The sequence below is a fragment of the Lithobates pipiens genome, unplaced genomic scaffold (assembly GCF_037356315.1).
Source record: "Lithobates pipiens isolate NorthernLeopardFrog02 unplaced genomic scaffold, aLitPip1_a1.2 Scaffold_3, whole genome shotgun sequence".
In the NCBI taxonomy this organism is placed as follows: domain Eukaryota; kingdom Metazoa; phylum Chordata; class Amphibia; order Anura; family Ranidae; genus Lithobates; species Lithobates pipiens.
Genome location: NW_027507790.1, coordinates 127,807,118 through 127,822,605, shown reverse-complemented (window position 1 = coordinate 127,822,605; position 15,488 = coordinate 127,807,118). Strand labels below are relative to the sequence as shown.

Below are 15,488 nucleotides of genomic sequence, written 5' to 3'. Positions count from 1 at the left end.
TCTCCCTCCTCACACAGACAGCGTGTGAGAGGGGAGAGATGAACGGTTGCAGCGCCGTAAGTGGGGAAATAAAAATAAAAAAAAGTGCCATCCGCCCCAGTGCCACCTGCCCCCAGTGCCACCTGTTAGTGCTATCTGTCCCCAGTGCCACCTGTTGTCAGTGCCATTTGTCCCCAGTGCCACCTGTTGTCAGTGCCATTTGTCAAGTGTAAGGGTAATTGTCATTCAAAGTGTGAGAGCACTGAAAGCTGAAAATTGGTGTGGGCAGGAAGGGTGTTTAAGTGCCCAGTAAGCAAGTGGTTAAATATGAGATCTGGCGTCAAAAAGACCTCAGATCTCATATTTACATTAAAATGCAATAAAAAAAGTAATTTGAGAAAAAAAATGTTGCTTTAAAAGCTGTGGGTGGAAGTGACATTTTGCCGTTGCTTCTGCCCTTCAATGGTATGTAGACGGGTGGGGGCCATCTTCCCCTCACTCATCTCCATACTTAACAGGCAGAAGGACGCGATTGGTAAGCGATGGAGTGCATTGGAGAACGGTGAGAAGGGGGCCCTCTCCCGCTGCTGGTAAAAGTGATTTTTGCGGCGAATTCGCCGCAGAGACCACTTTTATCTGTAAGCAGACTGCCCGCTGATAAAAGGATACCGGGGTTTTGGTAGCTAGCTTTTGCCATAACAACATTATTCCTCTTCAGACAGACAACTTATAATGATGGCGGGCGGTCCGTAAGTGGATAATGGCTGAGGGTGCTACTTGGATGTTGCGCTTCTCTATGCGGCCTGGCTGTGAAAAAGTCTCACACATGTGGTATCGCCATACTCAGGACGAGTAGCAGAATGTGTTTTCGGGCATAGTTGAAGGTATGCATATGCTGTGTGTGAGAAATAACTTGTTGACGTTTTTGTGGGGGAAAAAAATTAAAAATTCTTAATTTTCAAAAGAATTGTGGGAAAAAATGACATCTTCAAAAAACTTGTCATGCTTTTTACTAAATACCTTGGACTGTCTAATTACATGCTGAACATGCTCAAATGTTATGCTTTCTGCACTATAATATTGTTTTACTTAAATGGGAGTATGTGTAGTGTCCACTGTGATTTAAATGTAATCGGTGCAGTGCAATGCAGTTTATACTTTTTCTATGTTTTGGGAAGCCATTTAATAAGTTATTTTTTGAGCACTTTATTTTAACTTTTAGACCTTGTTCATCACACCATGGTGCAGACAGAGATGTCTGTTTTGTCCCACCAGTTTTCATGCAGGTATGGTGTGAAGAACGAGCCCTTAATGTTTAAAAGCTTAATAAACATTAAGGCCTCTTTCACATGCGTTGCTGTCCTGCCGCTGTTAAAAACATGTTTTGTTATTTTAAAATTTCAAAACTTCAGGCACAGCATTCACTTGCAGTTGTACATTGCAATTAGCATCGATTGCGTGCCTTTTGCTGTGGTGGAAAATTCTTGCCATTTCTGATGTGCTTCCTGTTGTTTTTCTTTCCTTGTTGCCGCTGCTATACGCAGTTGAAATAGTACACTGCGATTACCTGTGGTTATGTACAGATAGCTGCGATAAATCGGTCCTGGACGCAGTCAAATTTTTCTGCGTTTTATCCACCCTTGTGAAAGGGGCCTAACATGTTTAGTTTATACCAGATCTGTGTAGAAAATTGTGTTTATTTTTCGAAACTGTAAATATACAAAATATCGGCACCTGATATCGGCTATCGGCCGAAAAATCTGTATCATATCGGCCCTGAAAAAAACAATATCAATCTATATGTCATGACGTTGGTGTTCTACCCCCTTGATGTGTTTTGTCAGACATCCTCAGGAGCAGATCGGTTTGCATAGTCTCCATAGCAAAGAAACGTTAGGCCATGAGGTGTTTAAACGTTTCTAAGCTAATTTTGTTTAACTCTTCATGGCTTCTCTTGACACCTGACATTTTATTAGTTGTCATTACATATTTGGAAGCAAATATATAGACTAGAGTACAATGAAACCGAGTGCTAAGGTTTTGTATATCAATATTTTGTGATCATCTAGTATTATGACAACCATCAAAAGTTTGTGTTTAAATTGTGTTACTCCTTTAAATACTATTTTATGTGTATTGATTATATTTATATATCATTATTTTTTTGCATTCCTCCTTATGTTGGGAGTATCTTTAAAAAAAATTGGTAAAAGAAAGATTGGATGTGTTGCTCATGGCAACTTATTTTCTTTTCATTGAAGTGAACCTGTTCTTTTCTCATCGTGTGCGAAGTAACATGTTTTTATGTTTCCAAAATTGTTACAGAAGTATAGGGCATAGATCTACGAAATGAATAGAAAAGCATGATGGTACATTGTAGATGTCAGGATGCTTGCATCATAAACTTGGTAATGGAATTAGAATACTATCAGGGGTACTGGTTGACCGGTATATAGAAGATACCAGCATAGCCTGATATTAGGTATGTCCCATTAACTCGTTATTGGGTTCTATAAGCCATGGGGGTAATTCTTTGTGAATAGTAGCAAAGTAGGTAGATTAAAGTGGTTGTAAACCCTTACAAACCACTTTGACCTACAGGTAAGCCTAGATTAAGGTTTACCTGTAGGTCCAAGAAATATCTCCTAAACCTACAAGGTTTAGGAGATATTTGCCGAAAGACAGGCACCGCTGTCTACGGCTCATGCGCCATAGACAGCGGCGCGCAGGCACACTGAGCGTGCCGCAGTGAACGGCGATATGCCGCGAGTGGCGGCTCCCGTGCGCATGCGCAGGAGTGACGTCATCGTGGCTCCGATGAATGACAGCGCCGGAGCAGCGAGACTCGCCAAGAAGATGGATGCTCCGGACTACAGGGGACAGCAGTGACTTCGCTGGCTCCTGTGTCAGGTAAGTGACACATAATGGACTACTATGCGATGCATAGTAGTCCATTATGCTTTACCTTTGCAGGGAATCGGAGGAAGGTAAACCCTTTAAGAACGGTTAGTGGAGGGATTGTCAGAGTGTGAAATTGGGATGGGAAGTGAGTGAGAATTTTGTTTTGTAGAGCTAGTTTATTGGATACAACAATAGTTAGAAGAGGGCAGTAGAGAAGGGGGGCGGGGGACTGCTCAATAAGGAGGGGGGTCCAGAAGGATATCTGTGGCTCCATACAGAAATATTCTGGATTTGGTCCAGATAGTCATGCATCACATGCATAACATTCATTCTGCCATGACAGAGGAGGTGCTTCAGGTGTGAGTGCCCCAGCAGCTGGTATTTTTCCCACTCTATCTAATCCAGTGGTATGGAGGAACATACGATACCCTCCTGCCTCCTTACAACACCGCACCTAATCATCAAGCCTTTTTGAAGTTTGCACAGGCAAAATTTTCACTGGGATCTTACATAGGCATATTGGAGCAGAGAGAACGTTCCTTCAGAATAGCTTAGCTCGCATACAAATTTAATTTCTCTTATATTCACCGACTGACACAGCTCCTCTCTGTAACAAATGGGTTGTTAGCCTTATCAATAGGAGAATACTAGGCATAGTTGTAATACAACACTCAGAACTCTTCGTTCTGCCCAGGGGGGCGGTCCCTCAGGCTACAAACCCCCACCCTGCAAAACAGCATCAGTTTTACTTTGCCTAGCAAAGGAGGAGGACATAGGAACCCTGCGGGCCCATCGGTCCGTGCTTATTTACGCAGAAGCTTGGGTTTTTGCGCAAGATGAATGATCCTGTGATCTACTATCAACAGCCGGCTGGGTGACAGGCTGGATACCCCTAGTCTCCCCAGTCCAGCCATCGAGCGTGTGCAGGTCGCAGCTACAGCTTGGCACGCCACGACATACCTCAGCTCCAGAGGTTGTCGGTGAGATTTTATGCTCCGGGGTGTACATATGACCGGGCTACTAATGTCTGCGTCACAGTATGCCGAGCCCAGTAGCCTACCCTGTACTGATCAGGAGTAGGTCTACAGTGGAATGTCTCCCAGCTCTTCAGGACTGGTAAGTACAGCTCTTCCTGCCCCGGGAGGGTTGAGCAGCTGGGCATTCCTTGGGAGGTCATATTCGGGGGTCCCTCACCTCCCTCTCTTCGCTCCCCTGTCCCTATCTTCCCTCCCCCCTCCCCTCACGGGGAGGCTGCTGCATGTGGTACTGAGTGGCGTGTGTGTGTCCCTGAGGGCTCTCACCTGGGATAAGGGACTGGTTGGCTGGTGGTGCCTGGATCCTGTGTATTTAGCTCCCGGGAAGTGCCTGTGAGGTCTGGCTGTGTTTTCTGTACAGCACTGTGTGTCTGCCACATTTTTGTCTCTGTCCCTCATGGAGCTGGCTGGTGGCCATTTTAGGTGTGGGCGAGGGCATCATGTCTTCTGGGCTTCAAGCGGCCATTTTCCCAGTGCTTTCATATTCAGGACACTGGCGGCCACTTTCTAGAAGCCTGAGCATGTTTCAGTGTTCTCCAGCAGCAGCTATGGGTGCTCTCAGCGTCCCTGGAACCGCAATCCTGCGAATAAAAGTGCTACCGCATGAAGGCTTGCCCCCACACGTCTCGAGTGGGGGGTCACCTTCGGGAGTTTGCAGCCCGGTGGTCCTCCCGGTTATGCGACCAGTGGGTTTGCGATCTGATTTCCACAGGCTACAAGAGTTTCTCTCTTCGCTACCAAACAGATTCTTCCCCTCCAGTATACCCGTATCCCCAGTTCGCCGGGAGGCCCTGTTGGGGGCAGTAAGGGATTTGCTGAATCACGGGGTGATTGTACCGGTTCCGGACTCGGAACGCTTCCAGGGATTCTACTCAAATCTGTTTGTAGTTCCCAAGAAGGAAGGGGTATGTCCGATCTTGGACCTAAAAGCCCTCAATCACTTGTGAAAGTGCAGAGATTCAGAATGGAATCGGTTTGCTCAGTAGTCGCTGCACTCCATTAAGGCAACTCCCTGGCATCCTTAGACATCCAGGATGTGTACCTGCACATACCCATATGCGTTCGGCATCAAAAGTTTCTGCGATTTGCAGTCGGGGAAGCCCATTACTAGTTTGTGGCTCTTCCTTTTGGTCTGGCATCAGCCCCCTGAGTCTTTACAAAGGTACTGGCTCCAGTTTTGGCGTTGCTGCGACAACGTGGGGTCGCGATCGTGGGATACCTAGACTATCTATTCCTGAGAGCGTCTTCCGCCTCAGAATTAGAGGAGGATGTGGCATTCACCATGCAGACCCTGCAAGAATTTGAGTGGCTGTTGAACCTCAAAAAGTCGGTGATTGTGCCGACCCAGCACCTGGTGTACCTAGGTTTGCTGTTGGACTCCAGGGAAGCAAGAGTTTTTCTCCCTCCAGACAAATTGCAGACTCTCAGATCTGCGGTCAAACTGCTGATGAACCGCAAGTGGTCGTCGCTCCGCTTTTGCATGCGAGTACTGGGACTCATTGTGGCCTCCTTCGAGGCAGTGCCTTATGCCCAGTTCCACACCAGAGTCCTGCAGAAGGAGATTTTGACAAAATGGGAAAAATCTCAGTTGTCCCTGGATCGACAGATCCAGGTGAGCCAGTCAGTCAGACTTACTGATCTGGTGGTTGTGGTCCCCGGTGATTCAGTCCGGAAAATCGTTCCTTCCTCTGAAATGGACGGTGATCACAACGGACGCCAGTCTATCCAGCTGGGGTGGAGTGCTGGGGGTTCAGTCGGCTCATGGCCTCTGGTCGACGGAAGAATCCGAGTTGCCGATCAATCTGTTCGAATTGAGAGCGATCAGGCTGTGCCTCTACACATGGTTGATGAGACTTCAAGGGCGTCCGATCAGGATACAGTCAGACAATGCCATGGCTGTGGCATACGTCAATCACCAAGGGGGAACAGGAAGCTCAGCCGCTGCATGGGAGGTCGCTCACATACTTCGGTGGGCAGAGCGACACGTACCGGCCCTGACGGCCATTTACTTCCCGGGATTGGAGAACTGGCAGGCGGACTATCTGAGTCGACAGATGCTGGACCCAGGAGAATGGGCATTGCATCCGGAGATATTCAGGTTGTTGTGCCTGAAGTGGGACACATCAGATGTGGATCTACTGGCCTCCCGTCTCAGTCGGAAGGTGCCAAGATTCGTGTCCAGGACAAGAAATCCGTGGGCTGATGCGTCAGACACGCTGGCGACTCCATGGGATCTGTACCAGTTGATCTACGCCTTTCCTCCACTGAAACTGTTGCCACGTCTGATTCGCAGAGTGGAAGCCGAGGGGATCCCAGTAATACTGGTTGCCTCAGATTGGCCTCCGCATCCTTGGTACGCAGACCTGGTGATTCCAACTATGTTGAGAGCACGGAAATCTTCTCGGAAAATATACCATCGTACCTGGAAGGCCTACTTCTGCATCCGCACTCCTTTTTTTTCCATATCCAGGATCCTGCTGTTTCTCCAGCAAGGAGTTGACCAGAGATTGGCATTAAGCACCATCAAAGGGCAAATCTCAGCCTTAGCTGTCTTTTTTTTTCAACGACCCCTGGCATCGCACTCCTTAGTGAGTACCTTTTGTTCAGGGGGTACGACACATAGTCCACTGTTACCCTCATGGGATTTGAACGTGATGTTGTCGGCGCTTCAAAAACTGCCGTTTGAAAATATCAGGGAGATTCCCCTGTTGACTCTTTCCCAGAAAGTGGTCTTTCTAGTGGCCATCACATCGGGCAGGAGGGTTTCGGAACTGGCGGCCTTGTCCTACAAGTCGCTCTATCTGGTTATACACAGGGATAAGGGGGTGTTGTGTCCGCAACCGTCCTTTCTTCCGAAAGTGGTCTTGACTTTTCATATCTATTATTTAATATCTATTATTTCTATTATTATTATATATATATTTCATGAGGACATTGTATTACCATCTCTGTGTCCTAAGCAAAAGCACCCTAAGGAGGTGGCCCTTCATGCTCTTGACGTGGTTAGGGCTCTGAAGGTGTATTTGTCTGAAAGGCACGTCGGTCTCGTCGGCCACCATTTCCAGGTGGATCAGACAAATTGTAGTGCAAGCCTACTCCTTGAAGGGGCAGGTGCCCCCCTTTCCGGTAACGGCCCACTCCACAAGGGCAATCGGAATGTCTCGGGCCTTCCAACACCAAGCGTCTGTCGCCCAGTTGTGTAAGGTGGCTACCTGGTCGCCTGTCCATACGTTTACCAAGTTCTATAAGGTAGACATCAGGGCATCGAGTGATGCCTGTTTTGGCCACAAAGTTTTGCAGGTGGCTGTGTAGTTGCAATTGAATATGCAATCAATTTTTTCCAGTTTTTTCGATAAAAACGCAGTACTGTTATGTTAATTCACTGTTGCATTACTTCCGCAGTTTGGTGCGGTCTTGGGGATCACTCCTCTTGAGGATACCCTGTTTTTTTGTGGTGGTTTTCCACGCACTGCTTTTTTTTTTTTTTTTTTTTTTTTTTTTTTTTTTTGGGGGTTTAGTTTCACTAGTTCCCACTTGCCATGGTGGATGAAGTTTTTGTGCTGTTTTTTTCCCACCCCTCGTTTTGTCACTGCTTGGGGACGTCCCATTTGTTACAGAGAGGAGCTGTGTCGGTCGGTGAATATAAGAAAAAATAGGATTTTTTTGTACTCACCGTAAAATCCTTTTCTCTGTAATTCATCGACCGACACAGCACCCGCCCCTCCTTTTATCGTTACGTTATACTGCTTGTTGACGTACTGATGCTGCTTTGCAGGGTGGGAGTTTGTAGCCTGAGGGACCACCCCCCTGGGCGGAACTAAGAGTTCTGAGTGTTGTATTACAACTATGCCTAGTATTCTCCTAGTGATAAGGCTAACAACCCATTTGTCACAGAGAGGAGCTGTCGATCGGTGAATTACAGAGAAAAGGATTTTACGGTGAGTACAAAAAATCCTATTTTGTTTGCACCATAGCCCATTGTTTAGGGGTCCAGAGTGTCCATGTGATGAAACAATGTTTGGACAAAGGTTTTGTACGATAATCTGTTCTTGTGTACTTTTACTCTTGTGTATAAAAAAAGCAAAACATGTTCTGTGACTGCAAAATCAAAGCTAGCCCATAGAGGGTTATTATATTGTGGTCAAATTTACCATACATTTAGTTTGTGCTTATATAGTGTATATATAAATTTGTTTTTGTTTTTTTAACTTTACAGACCCAAAATGCGTTGTATGCCTCAGTTTTCTGAGCCTGCTCATGCTGAGCAGTGGACAAAGCCCAAGGTACTACAAAAGCCATACAGTCATTTCAGTCCAGCAGAAATGTCAGAAATCCTAAAGATGAAGGTGATTTTCTTTGACCTTTCTAATGCATTTTAGTACAGTGATTACAAAATCTGCACTATTGTTTACTAAACTGACACGCACAATTACCTACTCTACATGTGAATTTTTAGTGCTAGAAGAAAGATCATTTAAAGCGTAACTCCACTTTTGTTGATAAAAAAAAAAAATCCCCTCTGGGTGATCTATGTACATTTTAAAATTAAAAATTTTAACAAATTTTGTTGGAGATTCCTACCTTTTGTTATTCTGAAGTACTCCCTGTTTCTTCCACTGTGCCCCTGTGCTCAGTGAGTCTAATCGGAGTGGTTTCATAATTATCAATCAGCTGCTGCAGAATCAGGGTGCTAAAAATTAAAAAATTTCATTTCGTTATTGTACATCACAGAGCAACCATAATAATGACTTATGGGTTATACGCCACCTACTGGTGGATGGACACTGGCAGATAGTCAAATAGGAAGTCCTCCCCTATATGACCCCTCCTATATGGGAAAAGACAATCATACTCTGCCCTGGGAAAAAAATTGTGGCCAACAACCCCGCAGCACCTCTTCGGCTGCCACCGGAGAACTGGCGTCCTGGGAAGCACTCCGTGCGGCGGAAGGGGACGACATGTTTTGCGCATCTGCGGTTTGTCAAAGTCTGGGGGGTTGTTGGCCACAATTCGTCCCCTGATGCCGAGTGTGATTATCTTTTGCAATCAGGCCAGCGGCTGCAGATGTGAGAGCGGTGTCTCTCTTTCGCCATCTGTCTCAGCAGACCGAGCCATCAAGCCCTCTACTTCCAGACCGGGATTCCTTATACCTAAACACTATGGTTAACCCCTTGTCTTCAGGATCCATGGCGGCATTGTTCTCATTCTTTTCGCTATATTCCAACGATGAAGTTGATTGTATTTGAACACAAATTGTTTTTGAATCTTTTCATTGAACTGTTGTCGTTTTAATCTTCTGTGCATTATATTAAGTTAACTTTTATTTATTTTGCTGTCATTGGTTGATGACATATTGGTCATATTTTTTTTTTTGTGTGTATATTTTATTATATATATATATATATACTGTAGAGGGAGTAGGAGAGGCAGGGTAGGGCTTGTATGGTGCAGTCATCCATAGGGGGTCCATGTGGAGCTGCTACAATGGCGGCTGGTGAGGCACGTTGCGAGTGTTGGTAAAAGTGCTGGATTTCTCCTTTAACTAGATGCTGACCGCCGGCCGTCAAATGGCGGCCAGGCGGCGCACCTATTGTGGCGGGAGGCCGTCATATGACGGCCTCCCGGTTAAACAGGGAATGCGCACGATCGGGCCCGCGCATCCCTGTTTCTTCGGTGGCGGCGTGTCACGGAGACACCGCTCGCCACCGAAGGGGGTGAACAGCCATTGGTTATGGCTGTTTACTACGTGATCGGCCGTGACTTCATCACCCCGGCTGTGTACGGCGCATGCGCACTGCGCGTGCACGTCGGTGGCGGTGTGTTCCCCGGGAACACTGCTCGTCACCGACGCTGGTAAACAGCCGTTGGATCACAGCCGATCACTAAAATGTAAACAAACCGCGGTAATGAGATGTTACCGGGTTGTTCTCCTCCTCACACACCGATCGTGTGTGAGGAGGAGATTGCGGTAACATCCCGTTACCGCCTAGTGTACACCAATCACAATGATTGCGCCCCCCCCCCAATAAAGAGGACCTGTCACCACCCCTCATAGTACCTGTTAATCACAGTCCATCAGAGTACCTGTCACAGTCCATCAGAGTATTTGAGTACCTGTCCCAGTCCATCTGAGTACCCGAGTACCTGTCCCAGTCCATCTGAGTACCCGAGTACCTGTCCCAGTCCATCTGAGTACCCGAGTACCTGTCCCAGTCCATCTGAGTACCCGAGTACCTGTCCCAGTCCATCTGAGTACCCGAGTACCTGTCCCAGTTCATCTGAGTACCCGAGTACCTGTCCCAGTTCATCTGAGTACCCGAGTACCTGTCCCAGTTCATCTGAGTACCCGAGTACCTGTCCCAGTTCATCTGAGTACCCGAGTACCTGTCCCAGTTCATCTGAGTACCCGAGTACCTGTCCCAGTTCATCTGAGTACCCGAGTACCTGTCCCAGTTCATCTGAGTACCCGAGTACCTGTCCCAGTTCATCTGAGTACCCGAGTACCTGTCCCAGTTCATCTGAGTACCCGAGTACCTGTCCCAGTTCATCTGAGTACCCGAGTACCTGTCCCAGTTCATCTGAGTACCCGAGTACCTGTCCCAGTTCATCTGAGTACCCGAGTACCTGTCCCAGTTCATCTGAGTACCCGAGTACCTGTCCCAGTTCATCTGAGTACCCGAGTACCTGTCCCAGTTCATCTGAGTACCCGAGTACCTGTCCCAGTTCATCTGAGTACCCGAGTACCTGTCACAGTCCATATGAGTACCTGTCACTGCCCTTCAGAGTACCCAAATACCAGTCACCAAGCCATCAGAGTACCCGAGTACCTGTCACCAGGCCATCAGAGTACCTGTCACCAGGCCATCAGAGTACCTGTCACCAGGCCATCAGAGTACCTGTCACCAGGCCATCAGAATACCCCAGTACCTGTCTCCAGGCCATCAGAGTACCCCAGTACCTGTCTCCAGGCCATCAGAGTACCCCAGTACCTATTTGCAGCCCATGTCTCATAGAATATACGTTGGGATGTTTGCTTTCCAAAATGGGGTCATTTTGTGTGTAATTTCACTGTCCTGGTGGTCCAGGACCTTCAAAAGTGTGATAGGTAGGAATGAAATGAGATGTGTCATTTATGCTTCTAGAACGCCTGAACGTACTACTTCAATGTTCGGCCTCTCTATGTGGCCAGGCTGTGTAAAAGTCCTACACATGTGGTATCGCCATACTCGGGAGGAGTAGCAGAATGTGTTTTGGGGTGTAATTTTTGCTATATACATGCTATGTGTTAGAAATATCTCATAAATTGACAATTTTGTGTAAAAAAAAAAAAATGCGTTTTGATTTTTTTCCACATATTCCAAAAACTTCTGGAAAAAAATTAACCATTCAAAAGACTCATTATGCCTCACAGATTATACGTTGGGGTGTTTGCTTTCCAAAATGCGGTCATTTTATGGGCAATTCCATTGTCCTGGTACTCCAGGGCCTTCAAAAGTGTAATAGGTGGTTGAGAAATGAGATGCGTCATTTTTGCTCGTAGAACGTCTGAAGCTACTACATCAATGTTGGTGCTCTGTATGTGGCCAGGCTGTGTAAAAGTCTCACACATGTGGTATCGCCGTACTTGGGAAGAGTAGCAGAATGTATTTTGGGGTGTAATTTGTTGTATGCATATGTTGTGTGTGAGAAATAACCTGATAATATGACAATTTTGTAAAAAAAAAATAATAATAAAAAAAAATCTTCATTTTGCAAAAAATTGTGGGAAAAAATGACAACTTAAAAAAACTCATCATGCTACTTACTTAATACCTTGGAATGTCTACTTTGTAAAAAGGGGTCATTTGGGGGGTATTTGTACTTTCCTGACTTGTTAGTGTCTGAAGAAATGAGACTCACCTGATGTACTGAAGGCCTGATCAGATGTGATCAATTTTCAGCGATTGGCACCATAGTTTGTAGACTCTATAACTTTCACAAAAACCAAATAATATATAATGATGTGGGTTATTTTTACCAAAGATATGTAGCAGTATAAATTTTGGCCAAAATGTATGAAGAAAAATTACTAATTAGCAAAAATTTATGACAAAAACAAAGAGAGGCATTTTTTTCACAAAATTTACGGGTTATTTTATTTATAGCACAAAAAATAAAAAACTTACTAGTGATTAAATACCACTAAAAGAAAGCTCTATTTGTGTGGAAAAGAGGACGCAAGTTTCATATGGGTACAGTGTTGCATGACTGAGTAATTGTCATTCAAACTGTGAGAGCGCTGAAAGCTGAAAATTGGTCTGGTCAGGAAGGGGGTGTAACTGCACTGTATTGAGGTGGTTAAGAGTATAGGGATGATTCAATTGAGTCACTGATAGGGATGAGCCGAACACCCCCCGGTTCGGTTCGCACCAGAACTTGCGAACGACCCCCGCGTTCGGTACGAACGTTAGAACCCCATTGAAGTCTATGGGACTCGAACGTTCGAATTGGAAAGTGCTAATTTTAACGGCTAATATGCAAGATACTGTCCTAAAAAGGGTTTGGCGACCTGCCTCCTGCCTCAGGGGACATGGGTCACTGCAAAAAAAAGTTTTAAAAACTACCGTTTTGGCGGGAGCACTGATTTTAATGACAATTAAAGTGAAAAAAAAAAAGTGAAATATTCCTTTAAATATGGTGCCTGGGGGGTGTCTGTAGTATGCCTGTGAAGTGCCACGTGTTTCCCGTGTTTAGAACAGTCCCTGCACAAAATGACATTAAACGGAAATAACACCATTTAAAACTGCTTGCGGTTTTAATGTTATATCTGGTTCCTGCAATATGGTTGAAATCATTGAGAAAAATGGCATGGGTAGCCCTCCCTGCCCATTACCAGCCCCTTTGGGTTTCGTACGCATATTAAGGGGAACCCCGTACCCATATTAAAAAAAAGGAAATGCGTGTGGCCCCCAGGCCCTATATACTCAGAACAGCAGTATACAGGCGGTGCAAACAAGACAGGGACTGTGTAGGTTTGTTGCGTTAAGTTGAATCTGTTTGTAATTTTCAACTGGTACATTTTTAAAGTGTAGCTCCAGTCAAAAAAACTATTTTTAAGCTTTTTGGAAAACATAGGGAAGGGTTATCACCCCTGTATAATTTGTTTTGTCGTCCATCTTTTTTCATCTCACTTGCTGTTGTCTCCTTCCGTTTGCAAGTAGGAGATGTTTGTAAATTGGATGTTTGAAAGTAGGAGCCTGCCCTATATGCTCTGCAGAAATGGCGGAACAAGGTGTTGGTTTTGCAACAACATTGTAAGCCCTCAAAGTGACTCTTGGTGGGCGCTGGAGCGCCCTGCTGTGAACGATTATATCAAGAATTGTAATTACATGCCATTGTTGAACAGTAGTAGAAAAATTGACCTTTGGTGGTTGTGGTGCTGGTGCCACAACACTATAAGTCCTCACCGTTACTCTGGGTGGGCACAGGAAGGGGCCCTCCTGTGAAATATTATATCAAGAATTGTAATTACATGTCCCTGTTAAACAGGGGCAGAAAAATTGGGCCTTAGGCACTGGTGCCATCACACTGCAACCTCTGCCATATACTCTAGTTTTATTGCAGGAATTAGCCCTGCTGCAAAGCATTGCATCAAAAATTGTACTTAAACGCCCCTGTTAAACAGGGGCAGAAAAATTGGGCCTTAGGCACTGGTGCCATCACACTGCAACCTCTGCCATATACTCTAGTTTTATTGCAGGAATTAGCCCTGCTGCAAAGCATTGCATCAAAAATTGTACTTAAACGCCCCTGTTAAACAGGGGCAGAAAAATTGGGCCTTAGGCACTGGTGCCATCACACTGCAACCTCTGCCATATACTCTAGTTTTATTGCAGGAATTAGCCCTGCTGCAAAGCATTGCATCAAAAATTGTACTTAAACGCCCCTGTTAAACAGGGGCAGAAAAATTGGGCCTTAGGCACTGGTGCCATCACACTGCAACCTCTGCCATATACTCTAGTTTTATTGCAGGAATTAGCCCTGCTGCAAAGCATTGCATCAAAAATTGTACTTAAACGCCCCTGTTAAACAGGGGCAGAAAAATTGGGCTGCTGGCATCACCCAGAACCAAAAATGTTCTTCCAACATATCAGCGGAGGAGGAAAAGGATAGACAATCAACATAACAGGACAGTCACTCAGCATCAGCATAGGCAGTCTTGAAGGGATGTGGTATTTCAAAAAAAATTATTCGGTTACATCAGCTTCAGGTGCTTGGTAGCTGTGGGTGATCCAAGACTGATTCATCTTGATGAAGGTCAGTCGATCAACTGATTCGGTGGACAGGCGCACCCTGTGATCGGTAACGAAGCCACCAGCAGCACTGAAGGTGCGTTCCGAAAGAACGCTGGATGCAGGACAGGCCAGTAGCTCAATTGCATACTGTGCAAGCTCTGGCCAGTGATCCATCCTCAAGACCCAGTAAGCCAGAGGATTTTCAGTGGGAAAGGTGTCCAAGTCTGACCTTACCCCTAGGTATTCCTGCACCATGTAAATTAGACGCTGGCGATGGGTGCTGGAACCAATCATACCTTGGGGCTGCGGACTAAAAAATTGTCTGAAAGCATCAGTCAGACGGCCACCTTCTCCACCGCTCCTTCTGACTGATGCCTCAGCAACACGTTGTCCAGGACCAGGAGTTTGTGACCTCCCAGTCTCTGGGAGCGCGTTGCACAGAGCTTTCTGCAAGGCCTCCCGGAGATGTCTCATCCTCTGCTCCCTCTGCGATGGCAAGATAAGGTCGGCAACCTTACCCTTGTACCGTGGATCAAGGAGAGTGGCCAGCCAGTAATGGTCCCTCTCCTTGATCCGAAGAATACGAGGATCCTTCCGCAGGCTTTGCAGGATCAGGGAGGCCATGCAGCGTAGGTTAGCTGAGGCATTCGGTCCGGAGTCCTCTGGGTCACTAAGGACAACATGATCCGCAGCTACCTCCTCCCAGCCACGTACAAGTCCACGTGTTTCTTGGGACTGTAAATCATCCCTATAAGACTGCTGATGCTGATGCTGAGTGCCAGCCTCCACCTCCATGCTGACACAATCATCCTCCTCCTCCTCTTCCTCCTCCTCACCCTCTTCCTGTGTGATGGGTGGCACAGCAGGAACACTGTCTGGATAAAGGGGGCCTTGAGAGGCAAGGAAGTCCTCCTCTTCCTGCCTCTGTTCTGCCTCAAGTGCCCTGTCCATTATTCCACGCAGCGTATGCTCCAAGAGGTGGACAAGAGGTACAGTGTCACTGATGCATGCACTGTCACTGCTCACCATCCTTGTGGCCTCCTCAAACGGTGACAGGACAGTGCATGCATCCCTGATCATGCCCCACTGGCGTGGTGAGAAAAAAACCAAGCTCCCCTGACCCTGTCCTGGTGACGTAGTCGCACAGATACTCATTGATGGCCCTCTGCTGCATGTGCAGCCGCTGCAGCATGGCCAATGTTGAGTTCCATCTGGTGGGCATGTCACATATAAGGCGGTTCTTGGGCAGGTTCAACTCCTTTTGGAGCTCAGCCAGCCGAGCACAGGCATTAAATGATCG

General features: G+C 46.3%; 1 protein-coding gene across 4 annotated transcripts in view; it reads left to right on the top strand.

Annotated features, from left to right (window-relative positions):
* The window catches only part of DCP2 (decapping mRNA 2), a 157,198-nt gene that overhangs the window by 82,074 nt on the left and 59,636 nt on the right, over positions 1-15,488 (top strand). For all 4 annotated transcript variants that reach the window (XM_077462275.1, XM_077462276.1, XM_077462273.1 and 1 more), the window contains one exon: positions 8,131-8,260. In XM_077462275.1, coding sequence (XP_077318401.1) covers positions 8,131-8,260 — 130 coding nt within the window. The remainder of the gene's footprint in view (positions 1-8,130; positions 8,261-15,488) is intronic.